At 44.4% G+C, this 17,639-nt stretch overlaps 1 protein-coding gene across 1 annotated transcript in view; it reads left to right on the top strand.

The window, feature by feature from the left end:
- btbd16 (BTB (POZ) domain containing 16) overlaps positions 1-17,639 on the top strand; it is a 151,788-nt gene that overhangs the window by 121,498 nt on the left and 12,651 nt on the right. The window contains exon 15 of the mRNA XM_085994590.1: positions 11,732-11,833. Within this exon, the coding sequence (XP_085850716.1) occupies positions 11,732-11,833 (102 nt within the window). The remainder of the gene's footprint in view (positions 1-11,731; positions 11,834-17,639) is intronic.

Below are 17,639 nucleotides of genomic sequence, written 5' to 3' on the forward strand. Positions count from 1 at the left end.
GCCGGCGCTAAATGCATGCTCAATATGGGGCGAGGTGCTAGGCGCCTTGCGCCCGCCCGGAAATTGGCTAGCGCCCCACTTCTCAGCCTCTTTAGGCGTTAATCGGTGGCGCTATCAACCGAATTTCTCCCCCTGGTCTTTTGTTAGTGTTGTGCAATGGCTGTGGTCAGTGTACAATGAACTAGTTAAATTTCACCTTGCAAAAGCTTAGATCACATCAGCTCTTTCCAATCATTAGACATTTACTCATCAGTCAGTAGCTGATAATCAGTGCCCCACACATGTGTCGAGCTCTGCTTCCCATTCAACAATGATGTATGATTTATGTATGATGTATGATTTGGACAGGTTGGGTGATTGGACAGATGCGTGGCAGATGCAGTATAATGTGGATAAATGCAAGGTTATTCACTTTGGTGGCAAAAACAGGAAGGCAAATTATTATCTGAACGGCAATAGATTGGGAAAAGGAGAAGAGCAACGAGACCTGGGTATCCTTGTGCACCAGTCGCTAAAGGTAAGCATGCAGGTGCAGCAGGCAGTTAAGAAGGCAAATGGTATGTTGGCCTTCATAGCGAGAGGATTCGAGTACAGGAGCAAGGGTGTCTTGCTGCAGTTGTACAGGGCCTTGGTGAGACCACACCTTGAGTATTGTGTGCAGTTTTGGTCACCTTATCTGAGGAAGGATGTTCTTGCCATGGAGGGAGTGCAGCGAAGATTCACCAGACTGATACCTGGGATGGCAGGAATGACGTATGAGGAGAGATTGGGTCAATTCGGCTTATATTCACTAGAGTTTAGAAGAATGAGAGGCGATCTCATTGAAACTTATAAAATTTTAACAGGACTAGACAGACTAGATACAGGAAGGATGTTCCCGATGGCGGGGGAATCCAGAACCAGGGGTCACAGTCTAAGGATAAGGGGTAAGCTATTTAAGACAGGGATGAGGAGGAATTTCTTCACCCAGAGAGTGGTGAACCTGTGAAATTCTCTACCACAGAAGGCAGTTGAAGCCAATTCACTAAATATATTCAAGAAGGAGTTAGATATATTTCTTAAGGCTAAAGGGATCAAGGGATATGGGGAGAAAGCAGGGACAGGGTACTGAATTTGGATGATCAGCTTTGATCTCATTGAATGGCGGAGCAAGCTCGAGGGGCCGAATGGCCGACTCCTGTTTCTATGTTTCTATGCAAGCAAGCAGAGTTACCATTATTGCCTACTTGCATCACTTAAAAGAAAATTTCATCATTTGTTGTAGCGGAACTGGGCCACTCATTTACTGAAATTTTGACCCAGTAACTACTCAGTAGCATTGTTATAACAATTCCATGTGATGACCATTTTCAAAACTGTAGTTTGGTCATTTTGATTGAATGTTTCATCAACTTTACTAATGTTCTGGGACCATTATTTAGACAATACTGGGTAGATGGGAACAGTTGCAAGAAAGCTGTCTGAGCGGTTCAGCTGTTATCATAAACTGGAAAAGTGAGGCTTGAGTGGTTTATTGTTATCTGAACCCAAGATATTTTTATTGTAATCACTCTTATTTTTATACTATACAAAGCAATATTATTTATACTACAAAAATCATGTCTGACATTCACTTGCCCTATGGGCAAATCTAGCTACCAATTAGATGCTATCCTCAAGATCACAAGCTCACAAGATTAATATTTGGCCTCTGTTAATTCATCCATTTCAATTTTTTTTTAAATGCGCAGGCCATCTAACTCCACTAACCTTTCTGGCAGACCATTTCAAATGTTGATCATTCTTAGCATAACAAGTTTCTTTCTGACATCAGTCCTAAATTGTCCTTCCTTCACTCATCTGTTCTTCTGCTTCCGCCCCCCCCGCCCCCCCTCCACTTTATCATTATAAACCTGGCCAGTTTACATTTGTCATTGCAGATCGTGATTCCGCAAATCCCACCCCCCCCACCCACCAGCCTGTTATAGAAAACCGCCCATTTTCACTTCCATTGAAATCAATGGAAACAAAAACTGGGTGGTTTCCATTACGTACAGCCAATCCACAATGCCAGTTTTATGCCCGGATGGCAAATTGAAAATCTACCCCATTGAGTTTCAGAATCCATGTCATTAATCAAATCAAATCAAATCAAAATCAAATCAACTTTTATTGTCATTGTTAGTGCACAAGTGCAGTACAACAAAATGTAGGCTTGCGGCTCCCGAGAGTGTACATTTGGATTAAGACATTTAAACATTCAACATACATTTGGCTTGTAGTATATTAACATAAATATGACCATAATAAAGTGCATTGGCAGATGTGCAGGCTTTAGAGTTTATTTGTGGAGTTCAGTAGGATGACAGCCCTGGGAAAGAAGCTGTTCCTAAATCTGGTCGTACGGGTGTGAATGCATCTGTAGCGTCTCCCAGATGGTAGGAGGGCGAACAGACTGTGGCTGGGGTGGGTAGGGTCTTTGATGATGGACCGTGACCTCCGTAGGCAGCGTTTCTGGTATATGTGCTCTATGGTCGGTAGCCGGGTGCCGGTAATGCGTTGGGCAGTTTTGACTACCCGCTGCAGGGCTTTCTGGTCATAGTAGCTACAGCTGCCATACCATACTGTGATACAGTTTGTCAGGATGCTCTCTATAGTGCAGCGGTAAAAGTTAGAGAGGATCAGGGGTGACAGATTACATCCCTTCAGCCTCCTTAAGAAATATAGGCGCTGCTGGGCCTTCTTCACCAGAGAGGAGGTGTTGAGGGACCAGGAGAGGTCTTCCGTGATGTGGACTCCGAGGAACTTAAAGCTGTCCACCCTTTCCACCACAGCCCCATTAATGTAGATTCGGAGCAGTAGGCCCCAGGAATCAATTGCCGGGAGCACTGCACTTAGTCCTTTCCTTGACCTCACTGCTTCCTCTCCTTTGGCCAATTTCTTATCGACATCCAGGTTTTACTTTAATTTATATTGCTTTCAGTTTAAGTTGCAGCCGTTCATGGGAACTTGATTGAAAACTTTTGGGAAATCTAAATATACTATTTCATATTCAATTGCTGAATCATGTCCTCACTGGAAGAATAAACTTCTGATATAGTCACTACAAGAGTTAATCTTGAGTGAATTACTGGGAAATAATGCTGCTCTACATATAACATGCTACTAAGATAACCTGACCAATTTCTAGCATTGAACTCAGTTTATAAAGGAGAAACATGCTGCAGACATGTTATTCTGTATTCATTTTATTAGATGCATTATAGTATTGTAACTATGCATTGAATCGGAGTGTTTATCTATTTTCCTGTACAGCATATATGTCTATTTGAAACAGTGAGGATATACAGTAAGAATACATAATAAACCAAACCCTAATAAATGTTTTGATATTCTTACAACTCTAACTCAAGCTCAGAAGAGGGAAGGTAAAACAGACGCTGTAAATTTAACTACTTTGTACAGAGTGGTTGTGTGGAATTTAGTGTCCAGGGACAAAACTGATTTCGAAGGGTCCAAGAGAATTTTCCTCCGCTCTGGCCAGGATCGAGAAACAGGACATGGAACAGGACACAATGGGCTGCAGCACACGTCTCTACGTAAATAATATTAGCAGAACCATGTTAAAGTAGTTTTGTTACCTGCTAGTATAATCCACTTGTGGAAGAAGCATGTTATCCCTCATAGGTGCGTAGGCTGTCCTGGAAATAGATTGAATCTGACTCACTTAGACCACTGAGGAAGTCCATTTTATTTAGACTGTCATGAATTCCTTTGTGATATTCTGAGACAAATGACAGGAAGCACCCCGTAACTGGAAATAATCCACTAAATCAGATGCTTGAAGCAGGAAAGTATATTTCCAGAGGATTTTATAAATAGGGATGGTGACTCATCAGATCAAATCTATGATCAAGCTTCAGATGCTCAAGCATAAAAGTAATTCACAGACCTGTACAAAAAAATACATCCCCCTCAACATACCTGCTGAACTGGAAGATTGAAACACTTAAAAAATCTATCTATATCTCTCCTGAAGAGACAAGTGCAGCATAAATTAAAAAGCAAAATACTGCAGATGCTGGCAATCTGAAATAAAAACAGAAAATGCTGGAAATACTCAGCAGGTCAGGCAGCTGACGAAGGGTCATCGACCTGAAACGTTAACTCTGTTTCTCTCTCCACAGATGCTGCCTGACCTGCTGAGTATTTCCAGCATTTTCTGTTTTTATTGCAGCATGAATGAATCTGCTCCCAGCCTCTTCTACCTGTTTCAGATGCTGTCAGTCAGGGTCCCAGTGCAGTTATTCCAGCATCGGACCTTGACGTTCACACCTTTGGGTTTCTGAGAAGCTGTGAATATGCTCAGATGCCTGCAAATCCTCAAAGTTTTAGCCTTCCAAATTTTAGGCAGCCCAATTTCAGCGAATAGTCTGGAACCTGGACAGCCCCACAACCTGTGGATAGGCATGGAAACCACAGCTTCCCACACAATCCCCCCCTGCAGAGCCTGCCCTTCACAGACCCCCAGAAAAGGTCAACAGGGGCCCAGAAGCACCTGATAGTAATGGCAATGCTAACTGCCTGGAAAGAGATCTGCATCTCCCTGAAAACCCTTCAGGGCCTGTTGGTCCTTTCCCCAATCTAGATTAGGAATTTCCAGATGCATTTGCCACAGGTGGGTACCTAACTTGACACAAGAAAGACATGACCAGACTAAGTCAATATCTTCACAAAGACTAGATTATGCCCTTCCAATAACTGACGGACAAGATACACCTCACGCACCTTATCTATTCCACTACCTTCAATTTAAGCACCTTGTGCAAGACCCAACTATACTAGAAAAACTTCAACACGAGCCAAACCCTTTGGAACTGTACCTCCATTCTCCACCAAAAACCTGTGCACACAACGCCACTTTCTGTACCATGCTTGCTTCCAGGTGAAATGAAAACATTGAAGGACTCAGAGGTTTGGGAGTGAGACCTAGGTCATCAGATAGTAGAAGGAGAATGGGGAGAAATATGGAAGCAAACCCTTACAAATAACACCTGTAGTAGAATGCCCAAGGGCTAGCAAAAGATAACACATTAAGCTTACTGCACTCCACACTTGTTCCGCAAATTCCCTCCCCCGCCACCACCCCAGGACTTATGCTGGAGGACCTCCAGCCAGAGGGGTACACCATTGCACATGTTCTGGTCCTCCCTCCTCATTCACCCTTTCTGAGTAGCAATTTGAAGGCCACTGAGAACATGAGAGGCTTCAAAAGCCCTAATCATCCAAGCACACGAGTGCTAGGATTATTCACTAACCAGCAAATTTTCCCTGCAACATACAGGCTGGCACAACTGTCATTACTCACTGTAAAACGATGCATCCCTGTGATGGAGCACAAACCTACAAGTGTGGGTCAAACTTCTGTAAGAGATACACCAGTCAAAGAATCTATGGCTTTGCGTGGAACTTAGGAAATAGCAGGCAGTCTGGAAGCCCAAATGACCTAGGCATATCTTGCATAGACCCAGACTACCCACAAGAAAGCCAGAGAAAGCTATAAACTAACAACCCCCTACTACTGCTCCACAAAAGGCTATGCCCCAACTCTACAAGGCCCATCTTGTTCGACTTGTTCGACCCTTGATACCCTAGACTAGGAAAATCTAAGGGGCTGTCACCAGAACTGGTCCAGTCTCCTGACACTGGGCTAAACTGCATTTTGGTTGCTTGTGGAAAATTGCCACAATGTGAAGAAGGGGCTGGATGAGCATAGTATACAGAAACATAGAACATGGAAAGAAAATTTGAAGCAACTCATCTTGAAATGAAAACTCCAGCATTCCTATTGCAGCCTCTATTTCAATGTTTGTTCCATTTGAGAGAGATTAATACATCAATGATGTGTTACTACTGCAATATGGGATGCTGGACTTTTAAGTGGCCCATCTGCTGGGTTAATTGGTGTACTGTGGTGTATGTAACCTGTACCACCTTAAGAGAACTACCTTAAGAAGATGGACTACTTTCTCTTGCTACTGTATATTTTAGTACCGGTGGTGACCACATCGGTATATAAGCTCTGTGTAGTAATTTGTAAAGCAGTTCAGCCCTGACCTTCAAGTAGTAAAGACCTGTTTAAGTTTTTCCTGTTGTCTGTGTCCACTTATTTAAAATAAGTATATCTGGAACACACAGACTCAACAGTGGCGACGAGTCGATCTTACCCAGCGGCAATTGCATCCAAGGCAGCTTCGTCCCCAGAACGGGCGTCGAGAAGAGGCATCCGCCCTCATCATCCTGCTGAGCACCGCATTCGCACAGGAGGCATCGAGAACCCGGGTTGGAATTGCTGACCACGAAGTCCACCATCAGCGACAGGCAGTGATCATCCTTCTTCCACGGCGGTGGGTAAGCCGATCTAGCGACACAGGCAGAAAGTCGGCCGCGTTGTCAGTGGAGAAGGGGGGGCGAGACCGGAGGAAAAAGGGCGGAGAACTCGACCACAGCCGGTGTAAAGGGCCGGCCTGCAATCGGAACAGACGCGCAGCAAGAAAGGAAGCGCTAATACCCACGAGGACAGCGGGGAGTAAAAGCAGCAGCGTCGGGGGGGAAATTAAGGACCGTTGGGAGGCGAGAACGGCAACAGCGCGGTAATCGCCATTGTAGCCAGCGGGGGAAGAAGCCAAGCGCGGGAAGCCGCCATTTTAGTCGGCGCAGGAAGAAGACAAGCGCGGGAAAAGCCGCCAAGCGCGGGAAGCCGCCATTTTGGAAAAAAAAATACTTAAAGAGACTTACAAGGATGCCTAAAAGCGGTAACATCACTGCTTTTGATAGCGATGTCGAAGATTGGGCCACTTATGTGGAGCGTATTGAAGTTTATTGTACAGCAAATGAGATACCGGCTGAAAAGAAAGCACTAACCCTATTAAACTCGATGGGTGCGAAGACGTACGGGTTATTAAGGCACCTTGTAACACCAGATAAACCGGCGGATAAGACTTTCGCGAATATTGTTACCATCCTGCAAGAGCATTTAAACCCCACGCCGCTGCTGATAGCGGAACGATTTAAATTTTACAGAAGAATGCAGCTGAAAGAGGAAAGCAACACTGAATTCTTAATTGAACTGCGCAAGCTATCAAAGTACTGTCAGTTTGGTACAGGACTAGCAGATGCTCTGAGAGATAAGTTCGTGTGTGGACTATTAAAAGAAGGAACTCAGAAGCGACTGCTAGAGGAAAAGGACCTTACGCTAGATAAAGCTGTCACCATTGCAGCATCGCACGAGGCGGCAGCACGAGGCACCGTGGAAATGCAGCTAAGGCCATCGGAACTCAGCACCAATCAAATGGCATTGGGTGCAGTAAAGTGCTATCGCTGCGGAAGGACAACGCACGATCAGAACCAGTGCTGGTTCAAAGATCAAGAATGCAGAAAATGTGGCAGACTCGGTCACATAGCGAAAGTATGCCAGTCAGGAAAGAAGACCAGCAACAAAAAGTCACCACAGAAGAAGTACAAAAAAGTACACAAGGTGACAGAGAACAGTTCGGATGAACAGAAGACGGATTCAGACTCCAGCAGTAAGGAACTGGGTTGTCTAAGAATACATAATGTGGGTAACACAGCAGACCACCAAACTATTTAGGTTACACTCCAGATAGCAGGAGTCCAAGTGAAGATGGAATTGGACACGGGATCGGCATTGACGGTCATGAATAAGCAAGATTACAAAAGGTTATTCTCACACATTCCCCTAAGGGATACGGAGATTGTATTGAAAACATACACGGGGCAAAGAGTATACCCCATCGGAAAGATAAAAGTAAAGGTGGTCCACAAGGGTAAAGAAAGCAAAGGAATGGACTTGTATGTGTTACCTGAGGGAGGTCCACCACTACTGGGACGGGAATGGATCAGGAGAATAAATATGGACTGGCATTCCTTAAAAGCACTAACTGTAGATTCCGGTAAAAAGGGCGATGTCAAACCTAAACGACTGTCCAGAATATTGGACGATGCTAAGGAGGTGTTCCAACAGGGACTGGGAACACTGAAAGGAATTACGGCAAACATCAAGGTTGAAGAACATGCAAACCTGAAATTTTTCAAAGCCAGACCGGTACCTTATGCGATACGACCTGCTGTGGAAGCTGAGCTGGAAGGGCTAGAACGTTCAGGAGTACTGTCAAAGGTGGACTGGAGCGAATGGGCCACGCCCATTGTTCCCGTCATGAAGCGTTCATTGAGCAACAAGCCGGGGGAACCGGGGAAGGTTCGCATCTGTGGCGATTTCAAGATCACTGTTAATCCGGTTCTTCACACGGTGCAATATCCGCTTCCGCGGATTGAGGATATCTTCGCTTCGTTGTCTGGCGGGAAACACTTCACCAAGATAGACCTGGCACAGGCGTACTTACAGATGGAAGTTGATGAAGCATCACGCCAGTATCTCACGATCAACATGCATAAGGGCTTATATCGGTATAATAGACTGGTTTTTGGAGTGGCATCGGCTCCAGCGATTTGGCAAAGGGCCATGGAGCAGGTATTACAGGGAATTCCTGGCACACAATGCTATCTGGACGACATTCTTATTACAGGAGATGATGATGAGGAACACCTTGCTAATTTGGAACAGGTGCTCACCAGATTGAAAGAGTATGGACTTCGAGTTAATCGCCAGAAATGTGAGTTCTTTCAGAAGCAAATCTCGTACTGTGGTCATGTCATTGACCAGGAGGGGCTTCACAAGTCACCTGACAAGATCGAAGCTGTTGTGAAGGCTCCCGCTCCGGAAAATGTGTCCCAGTTGAGGTCGTTCCTAGGGTTGATTAACTATTACCATAAGTTTCTGCCAAATTTATCCACGGTGCTACACCCACTGAACGCTCTTTTACAAAAGGGAAGTGGAGCGAGGACTGTAAACGGGCTTTTCACAAAAGCAAGGCATTGATCACCTCTAAGGAAGTGTTGGCTCACTTTAACCCAACGCTGCCTATTCATTTAGCTTGTGATGCTTCTCCATATGGTATTGGGGCAGTGCTATCACATAAGTTGCCAAATGGCTTGGAAAGACCAGTCGCGTTCGCATCCAGATCATTGACCTCCGCTGAGCGCAACTATGCTCAGATAGATAGGGAGGCTCTCAGCCTCGTGTGGGGAGTAAAAAAATTTAATCATTACCTGCAAGGCCAAAAGTTTACGCTGCTGACAGACCACCAGCCGTTGGTTTCCATTTTTAACCCTAAGAAGGGTGTTTCGGTGATGACAGCGCAGAGGCTCCAGAGATGGTCCCTTTTCCTAGGGGCACATCAATATGAGATCGAATTCAAAGGTACAAAGCAACATGGTAATGCTGATGGGCTGTCACGCCTGCCACTACCTACAGCGGAAGAGGCACCGACAGTTGACCCTGTTGAGTTATTTCACTCGACCATCATCGAATGTTTGCCAGTCACCAATGCGAGTATTGAGAGAGAGACCAGGAACGACCCGACACTGTCTCGGGTCTACGAATTGACAGTGAAGGGATGGCCAGCACATGGCGAACCACTGTTACCGGCATTCTCAGCCAGACGAGAACAGCTGTCCGTTTGTCAAGGAACATTGATGTATGGAACAAGGGTGATTATTCCTCCTAAATTAAGGGAGAGAGTTCTAAAGGAACTGCATGAAGGTCATCTGGGGGGAGTCAAGATGAAAAGCCTTGCTAGGGCTTATGTGTGGTGGCCAGGTATCGACAAACAAATAGAGGATCTGACTAAAAGCTGCTCAGGGTGCCAAAAAGTTCAAAATGCACCTCCAATTGCACCGCTGCATCCATGGGAATGGCCGTCAACCCCATGGCAGCGTGTACATATCGACTTTGCAGGTCCATTCATGGATTCCATGTTTTTGATAGCGGTAGACGCACATTCTAAATGGCCAGAAGTGATTAAGATGGCGACCACTACCTCGGAAAAGACGATCGCAGTTCTTAGAACCATATTTGCAAGAAATGGATTGCCAGAACAGATATGTTCAGACAACAGACCGCAGTTCGTGTCAGAAGAATTCCAGAAATTCATGAAGAAGAATGGGGTGAAACACTATACATCTGCCCCATATCATCCGGCTACAAATGGGTTGGCCGAGAGATTTGTGCAAACGTTCAAAAAGGCGATAAAGGCCATGAGCGAAGACCATATTCCACTACAACACAAGGTGGACAATTTCCTAATGGCATATCGAAACGCCACACATGCAGTGACAAATCAAAGTCCTGCCATGATGTTTTATAACAGGAGGTTGCGGTCCAGGTTGGATTTGTTAAAACCAAATGTGCGTAGGGAAGTCGAAAACAAACAGTTCCAGCATGTAAATAACAAGACCACTCGGAGTTTCGAAATAGGACAACCAGTGTTAGCCCGGGACTATAAGAATGAGAAATGGCAATCTGGAACAATTCGTGCCAGACAAGGACCCCTGATGTACACGGTAGAGATTGGTGAAAACGTAATACGACGTCATGCTGACCAACTTGTAGAATCGAGAACAAGGGTCGAACCCATGGCTACGGCAGAGACACCAGTGGAAGAAATTATTGAACCTGTAGCATCTACCTCAAACGCGAACGTACATGAGGATGTTCAATCCATAAGAGATCAATTAGAGGAGTCACCCCAGCAACCAGAATCAGAGACCCCTGAAAGGCGTTATCCAACTCGGATCAGGAGGCCTCCTCAGAGACTGAATCTTTGAACAGTTGCATGAAAGTTGTATATGTGTTATCCATGTTATGTTTAAATTGGGGTGTACACTGTTGAGCTAAAAAGGGAGGAATTGTGGTGTATGTAACCTGTACCACCTTAAGAGAACTACCTTAAGAAGATGGACTACTTTCTCTTGCTACTGTATATTGTAGTACCGGTGGTGACCACACCGGTATATAAGCTCTGTGTAGTAATTTGTAAAGCAGTTCAGCCCTGACCTTCAAGTAGTAAAGACCTGTTTAAGTTTTTCCTGTTGTCTGTGTCCACTTATTTAAAATAAGTATATCTGGAACACACAGACTCAACAGTGTACCACACAAATTGAGCACTCAAAGTAAAACTTTTTTGTTCAGTAATTTTGTTATGATTGGGAATCGGGCATTCTTCGTCAGCACCTCCCAAACCCACGACCTCTTCCACTGAGAAGGACAAGGGCAGCAGGCGCATGGGAACACCACCACCTCCAAGTTCCCCTCCAAGTCACACACCATCCTGATTTAGAAGTATATCGCCGATCCTTCATCGTCGCTGGGTCAAAATCCTAGAACTCCCTCCCTAACAGCACTGTGGGAGTACCTTCACCACATGGACTGCAGCGGTTCAAGAAGGCAGCTCACCACCACCTTCTCGAGGGCAATTAGGGATGGGCAATAAATGCTGGCCTTGCCAGCGACGCCCACATCCCATAAACGAATTTAAAAAAATTAAAACGCACACCTGACACATTTGCCACCAGTGTTAGAAACAGGCTGTTATTTTGGAACTTCAAATAGTGGACAGCCTTTTTGTTCTCTAACTGAATGTAAGCAAGTAAGAGTTGAAAGTTGGCTTCATCATGTGAGCAGCTGTGGCTTGAAAACAGCAACGACAAGGAATATTTGTGTAATGTTTTATACTGAAGTTGTCTATTCTTTATGTTACTTTGATGCTACTTGAAATAACTCAGATACTTTTATATTCAATACCAATTTGTTTTGATTCTTATATATGAACAGGAGCCATGGTACCGTGCAGAAATGATTTCACATTGTGGATTTTATTTTGAACTCAAAGCTATTCAAGAAAAGAAAGGTTCTAGTTACTGTTTTTTCATGCAGGTAAGTTAACAGTCACATTATTTTAGCCTAAAAGTCATTGGATTGTGCTTAGCCCATTAATGGAAAGTTTTCCTTTTAGAGCGGTATTATTATTTTCAATTAAATTATAGGATGGAAACTGGAGGCACAGATGACTCTGATCTGAAGTAAAACTACTGCATCAGCTGCTTGTAATGAAGTACGCTGACAGAATAATAAGGGATCCATGTTTCCACTGTAACTTACAGCACCAGATTTCTTCCATCACAATTGTATTTCAGAATGATTGTCCAGCATGTAGCATTTAGAGAGGTGCAATAGACAAATGTGATCAAAAATATCCTATCCACCCCCTTCTTCACAATGTGGCTATGTTTCACAAGCAACTTAACTGCAGTTCAGCTCAATGTCTGCTCATCAGCACGTTGAAAGAAAAGTAGCATTTTTCACAAGCACGCCCTCTGAGAACCTCTGATGGTAATTCCAAATTTGGCACTGGCCCAGGGTGAAACTTGCTTAGTTTTGCAGCGTTTGTTCCCAGATTAGAAATACCACTATGACAGAGGAAAAACTACTCATCCTACTGAAGGGAAAGTTCCTGGCAGTATGTCTTAATTTATTTTCTCTGTGTAGTTTTATGGGTCCTCAATAAGCAGAGAGCTCTGGATAATGTAAATACTAATGTGGACTCTTGAGTATAGAAATAGACAGACATTACACAAAATTGACCTCCTTCAGGCAAGACTAGGCAGCATAGGAATTTTTACCCTCTGAGATTAGTGGATATATGGAACACTTCCAGCAAAAGTAGTTGATCCTGTGGCAATTCACTCCTTTAAAGAGCTGGATAAATATCTGTTTAGGGATGCAATTCAAGGTTATGAGGATGAGTGTACATAGAGATGATCTACTGAACTGCTGCTGAGGTCATGTAACTGTCATCTCATTGGAAAGCAAATGTCCAAGGCCCATAATGTAGTTTGTAAGGTTAGATAAATGTTCTGGAGTTTTGTTTGACTGCATTTGGGGCCAGGGAGTACCTTTGCAGAACCTCATGCCTGGTATTTTTGTGAAGAAAACAGGCTTGATGAGCTGAAAGACTTTCCCCATGTTTTCTAAAGTTAAAACCATGATTTAGTACTTTGGGTATAGTATGTTGTATAAATTTGCATTAATTTCTTCCCCTACCATTTACAACTAAACATTGGCATGTGCAGACCTATGCAAAAGAAAAAATGCAAAAAGCAAAGTGAGGTTTCAGGAGAGTATGCTTATTGATAAAGAGGTGGAATTGTTGATCACTGGTAATAAAACTTTGAAGGAGAATCTATTGCACCAGGAGAGACACCCTAGGTAAAGAGAAACATCTTGGTTTGGAATTTCCTGGATCGCATTTATGCAGCTAGAACACTGAAATTTATACTGATTTCCGTGCCAGTCTTGCCGACGGGAACATACGCTCAAATTTCCTGTGGAGCTCATTTGCCTATGTTGGAACATAAAATCCAGCATCAAGCAAGCGCAAATGCAGTGCCACCAATGGGGAAATGTATCGGGCCACTGCCTTTTGCAGTAGCACCTTATTCTCAGAATCTCTTGCCTGTGTTGCTCCTCTTCCTCCTATATTATCATGCAGAACAGGGGTATGCTCATTCGGAAGGCAATTCCAGCTGCTTAGTCCTTCTGACCGCATTTGGGGGAGGGGGTGGGGGGGGGGATGTGGTCTGAAAAATTTCAAGTGCACGGAAACTGACAGCACTTTGATTAAGTATAGTGCAGATCTGAGTATAAATATTTTTTTTAATGCCAAAAAAATGGATGTTGAACTCCAGAAATCGCAGTTATGCCAATACCGTGTGACGTAAGAAAACTACTAGGCACTTGGTCTAAGCATTAAACAAAGCTTTAATCAACTGTTTTACAACATGGAGGTCTAGTTGTGTCCTTCACTAGTTCCTGTTAAGAATGTCCTGCGCAAGCTGGGCCCGTGCCCGAGTATTTATACTCTCCCTGGACAGCGCCACCCGTAGGCCGCTCAGTATTATTTCATAAGTCTTTCTTTCATGAATGACTGATTCATGTCAACGTGTCTAAACTTTTGGGCGTAAATCTACGCCAGCACATTATTTACATACATCCAGGAAACTTGCATAAGTCTTTTGCATGAGTGGTGGAGCTGTGTAAATGAGCGACAGAGGGTTTTGGTGGGTATATCTCGGAAGCCGCACAAACAATTGAGGAAATTCGCACACATCGGTGTTTCGGTGTAAAACCAGCGTAAATCAGTTACGCACAAATCTCTCTTTAAAAAATGGCAAAATTCCGCTCTTATGAGGTCATTGCACCGAAACTTTCCTTTCCACCGAAAATTCCGGGCCCTTGTGTCGGAAAAGAGCTGGGATTTAAATACTACTTCAGAGACCTAATTTTGAGATGATAGCAAAATTGTGTTTAACCTGGACCATGGTGTCCATGTGCTTACACCAACAGCTCAAGAGACCTGACCTGGTCCAATTTTGCAAAGATTGTACCTCCCCCAATTTGAATAGGTTCCCAGAACATAGAAGCATGCCTAGGGTAGTAGCTTTGCTGGGGGCGGGGGACAGAAAAGCCAGCAAGGAACAGCTCTTAGAGGGCTGCAGCTCACTATTTAAAGGGGAGGTTGTGGCGGTGGACACACTTTTTCATTGTGCCAAAGCTGCATGGCACACTTGTCTTGGAAGTGGAAGTGGCTGCTGAGGAACAGGAAGCAGCTGTTAAGGCATTCTTCCGTTAAAGGGTTTCTCAGTGGGGTCAACTGCCATGCCTGCAGAGGATAGTCCCGGATAACACCGGTCTTCCAAGAGCTATCAGGGATTGTGGACAACCATGTTAGGAAGAAATGATTGCTGCTTCCTGGATAATGATTATTGACATGTAATGATGCAGTCAAATACCATTTGAATATTAATTGGGTGGAAATTCTTTCTGTTAATGTTGACCATAGTGTTGATATGAGGTGACGTGGTTCCCCATGAGTGCCAAATATGATGTTCTGCACTCAAGAAACCCTGCCAGCTGGTGAAAGTTTTGTACCTGTACAGCTGTTGATTCTCTCTACAAGACAGTGATGAAGGTGTTGCTCCTTGCAAACATAGGGCTGGATTTTCATTCAGGAGTCGGGTAGGAGGCGGGTCTGCAACTTTCGGGGTTGTCGTCCTGCCTCCATCGAGATGTGGCCAATCCATGCGATTTTAACTTGATTGACCTTGTTGAGCCCGCCCAGCGGGCTCAGCAGGCCAATTAAGGGCCACCCGGCAACAGGTGACGTCACATACTGAAATTTCATCTGTCAAGAGGTTTTGACAGATGAAATATCAGCGTTTCACAGCTGTTTGAAGCTGTCAAACACTGACAGTCTTACTTCTAACCTGAGTCCTTCTCTACAGACTCAGTTAGAAATCTCTCCTGCACAGAAAGCTGAAGGCTGTCACTTTTGACAGTTTGCAGCCATTCTGCTTTCTGTGCTGGTGAGATGAGGGACTCCCAAGACCTAAAGAAAGGAAGGCTGAAAAGGTAATTTAAACTTCTTTAAACACTTTAGACACACCAAACACACTTATCTTTGCACTCATGCACACATCACTCACCTGAACACCGACATCTCGACCCCTCCAAGTCCTTCAACCCGACGGCCCACCTCGCAAACTTGCCGTGGTTTGGAGCCGTCGGGAATCCCACACTTCAGCATTAAAAATAGGGATTAGGCTAAAAACTGCCTGTTAACAGGCAGTTAATTGGCACTAATCCCTTCCCGCCTCGGGTAGGCGGGTCCCAGTGCGGGTCAGGTATCCGCCTCCTTTGAAACTGGCATGGAGGCAGGTTGGGTGTGGGATGGGGTCGGGACCCCTGATTTCAGGATTTTAACCCCCCACACGCCTCCAATCCCGACTCCACAACCCAATGAAAATCCTGCCCATAGTATTAGTTACTTGCTTGATAAATGAAGGCCACTCTCCAGTGAAAACTCCAAACTGCACTACAGGTTGACTGATTGAGTAGATGTCCCCTGTTACAGCTTAGAAGTAACCAGTAGCATAGGAACAGGCGTAGGCCATTTAGCACTTTGAGGCTGTTACGCCATTCAGTGAGATCATGGCTAATCTGTGACCTAACTCCACATACCCGCCTTTGCCCCATATCCCTTAATACCTTTGGTTAACAAAAATCTATCAATCTCAGATTAAAAATTAACAATTGACCTAACATCAACTGCCGTTTGCGGAAGAGAGTTCCAAACTTCTACCACCTTTTGTGTGTAGAAGTGTTTCCTAACTTCACTCCTGAAAGGCCTGGCTCTAATTTTTAGACTATGCACCCTCGTCCTAGACTCCCCAACCAGCAGAAATAGTTTCTATCAACCCTATCAGTTCCCCATAACATCATGAAAACCTCAATCAAATCACCCCTTAACCTTCTAAATTCCAGGGAATACAACCCTAGTTTGTGTAATCTCTCCTTGTAATTTAACTCCTGGAGTCCAGGTATCATTCTGGTAAATCTATGCTGCACTCCCTCCAAGGCTAATATATCCTTCGGAAGGCGTGGTGCCCAGAACTGCTCACAGTACTCCAGGTGTGGTCTAACCAGGGCTTTGTATAGCGGTAGCATAACTTCTACCCCCTTGTATTCTAGTCCTCCAGATATAAAAACCAGCATTCCATTCGGCTTTTTGATTATTTTCTGTACTTGTCCATGACATTTTAATGATCTATGTACGTGGACCCCCAAATCTCTTTGGACCTCCACTGTTTCTAGCTTTTGCATAAAAGCATAATGTTATGATAACAGTCACTGCTTTGAGAAGAACGTTTCCTGTTCTGGATGTTGCCTGCAAGTCATCATGCAGCAGAACTGACACAACTCTGTGACGGCCTCTCTTATTAAGCAGAGGTGGGAAAGATAAGCCTCTTCTGACATGTCCAGAGATGAGTGGCAGGACCTATAAACGCAGGTCTCAGGCAATGTTCCCTCTAATTTTTTTTTCGTGTACCGTCCCTTTAACTGGCTGCATGGCCCATTCACATTTTCGCGCATACGTGGTTTCTTCCATGTAAAAGCCAGTGAGCGTCCTGCGTGGGACCTCCAGACCACTGCGCGGCCGTGCAGCTTAGCGGGAACAATGGTACCAGGGTAGTGACAGCTACAGACAAAATGCCTCGTATATCACTGCACCTTCACCTCATGAACACGCCATCCTCATCTAAATCATGCAGTGTTATCAAAATCCTCAAAGCATTTTTCATCCTCATCGCTTTGTATGGTGCTATTTGCATGGCAGGGGAAACCAACAGTATTGAAGGAAAATCTTGACAGAAAAAACCCAGCAGTGCAAAAATGGAAAACGTTCCAGCAAAAAGAATTAATGCATGGAGCAAAATGAGGCAAAGCCTAAAAAAAATTCAAAACTTTGAACAGCAGTCAGGCAACAACAATCTCCATTTATGAAAACTGTTGGAAGAAACCAAGTCACAACCTGCCAAATTACTAGAAGAAGCAACAATGGTTTGTTAAGCTTCTGTCCAGAGGTGGTTCTGGAACTTACGTTCTCCCCACCAATCACAAATCAAGAAGTCCTCACAGGTGACCAATTCAGGCCGACAGTAACAGTGGCCGCTTGCCCAATGTCACCTTCAGAACAGTACAAAACTTCCTTTGGAAACAACTGCAGGAAAAGTTGAATGCACTTCCTAAGCAAACAGACAAATATTATGCATTGTTAACCCTGCCTGCACAGAAAACAATTGCCAAATTGAATTTGTATGAGGGGCCTAATTCTAGTTGATTT

Source organism: Somniosus microcephalus, chromosome 8, assembly GCF_052327205.1.
Source record: "Somniosus microcephalus isolate GS21.2 chromosome 8, FLI_Smic_1.0, whole genome shotgun sequence".
In the NCBI taxonomy this organism is placed as follows: domain Eukaryota; kingdom Metazoa; phylum Chordata; class Chondrichthyes; order Squaliformes; family Somniosidae; genus Somniosus; species Somniosus microcephalus.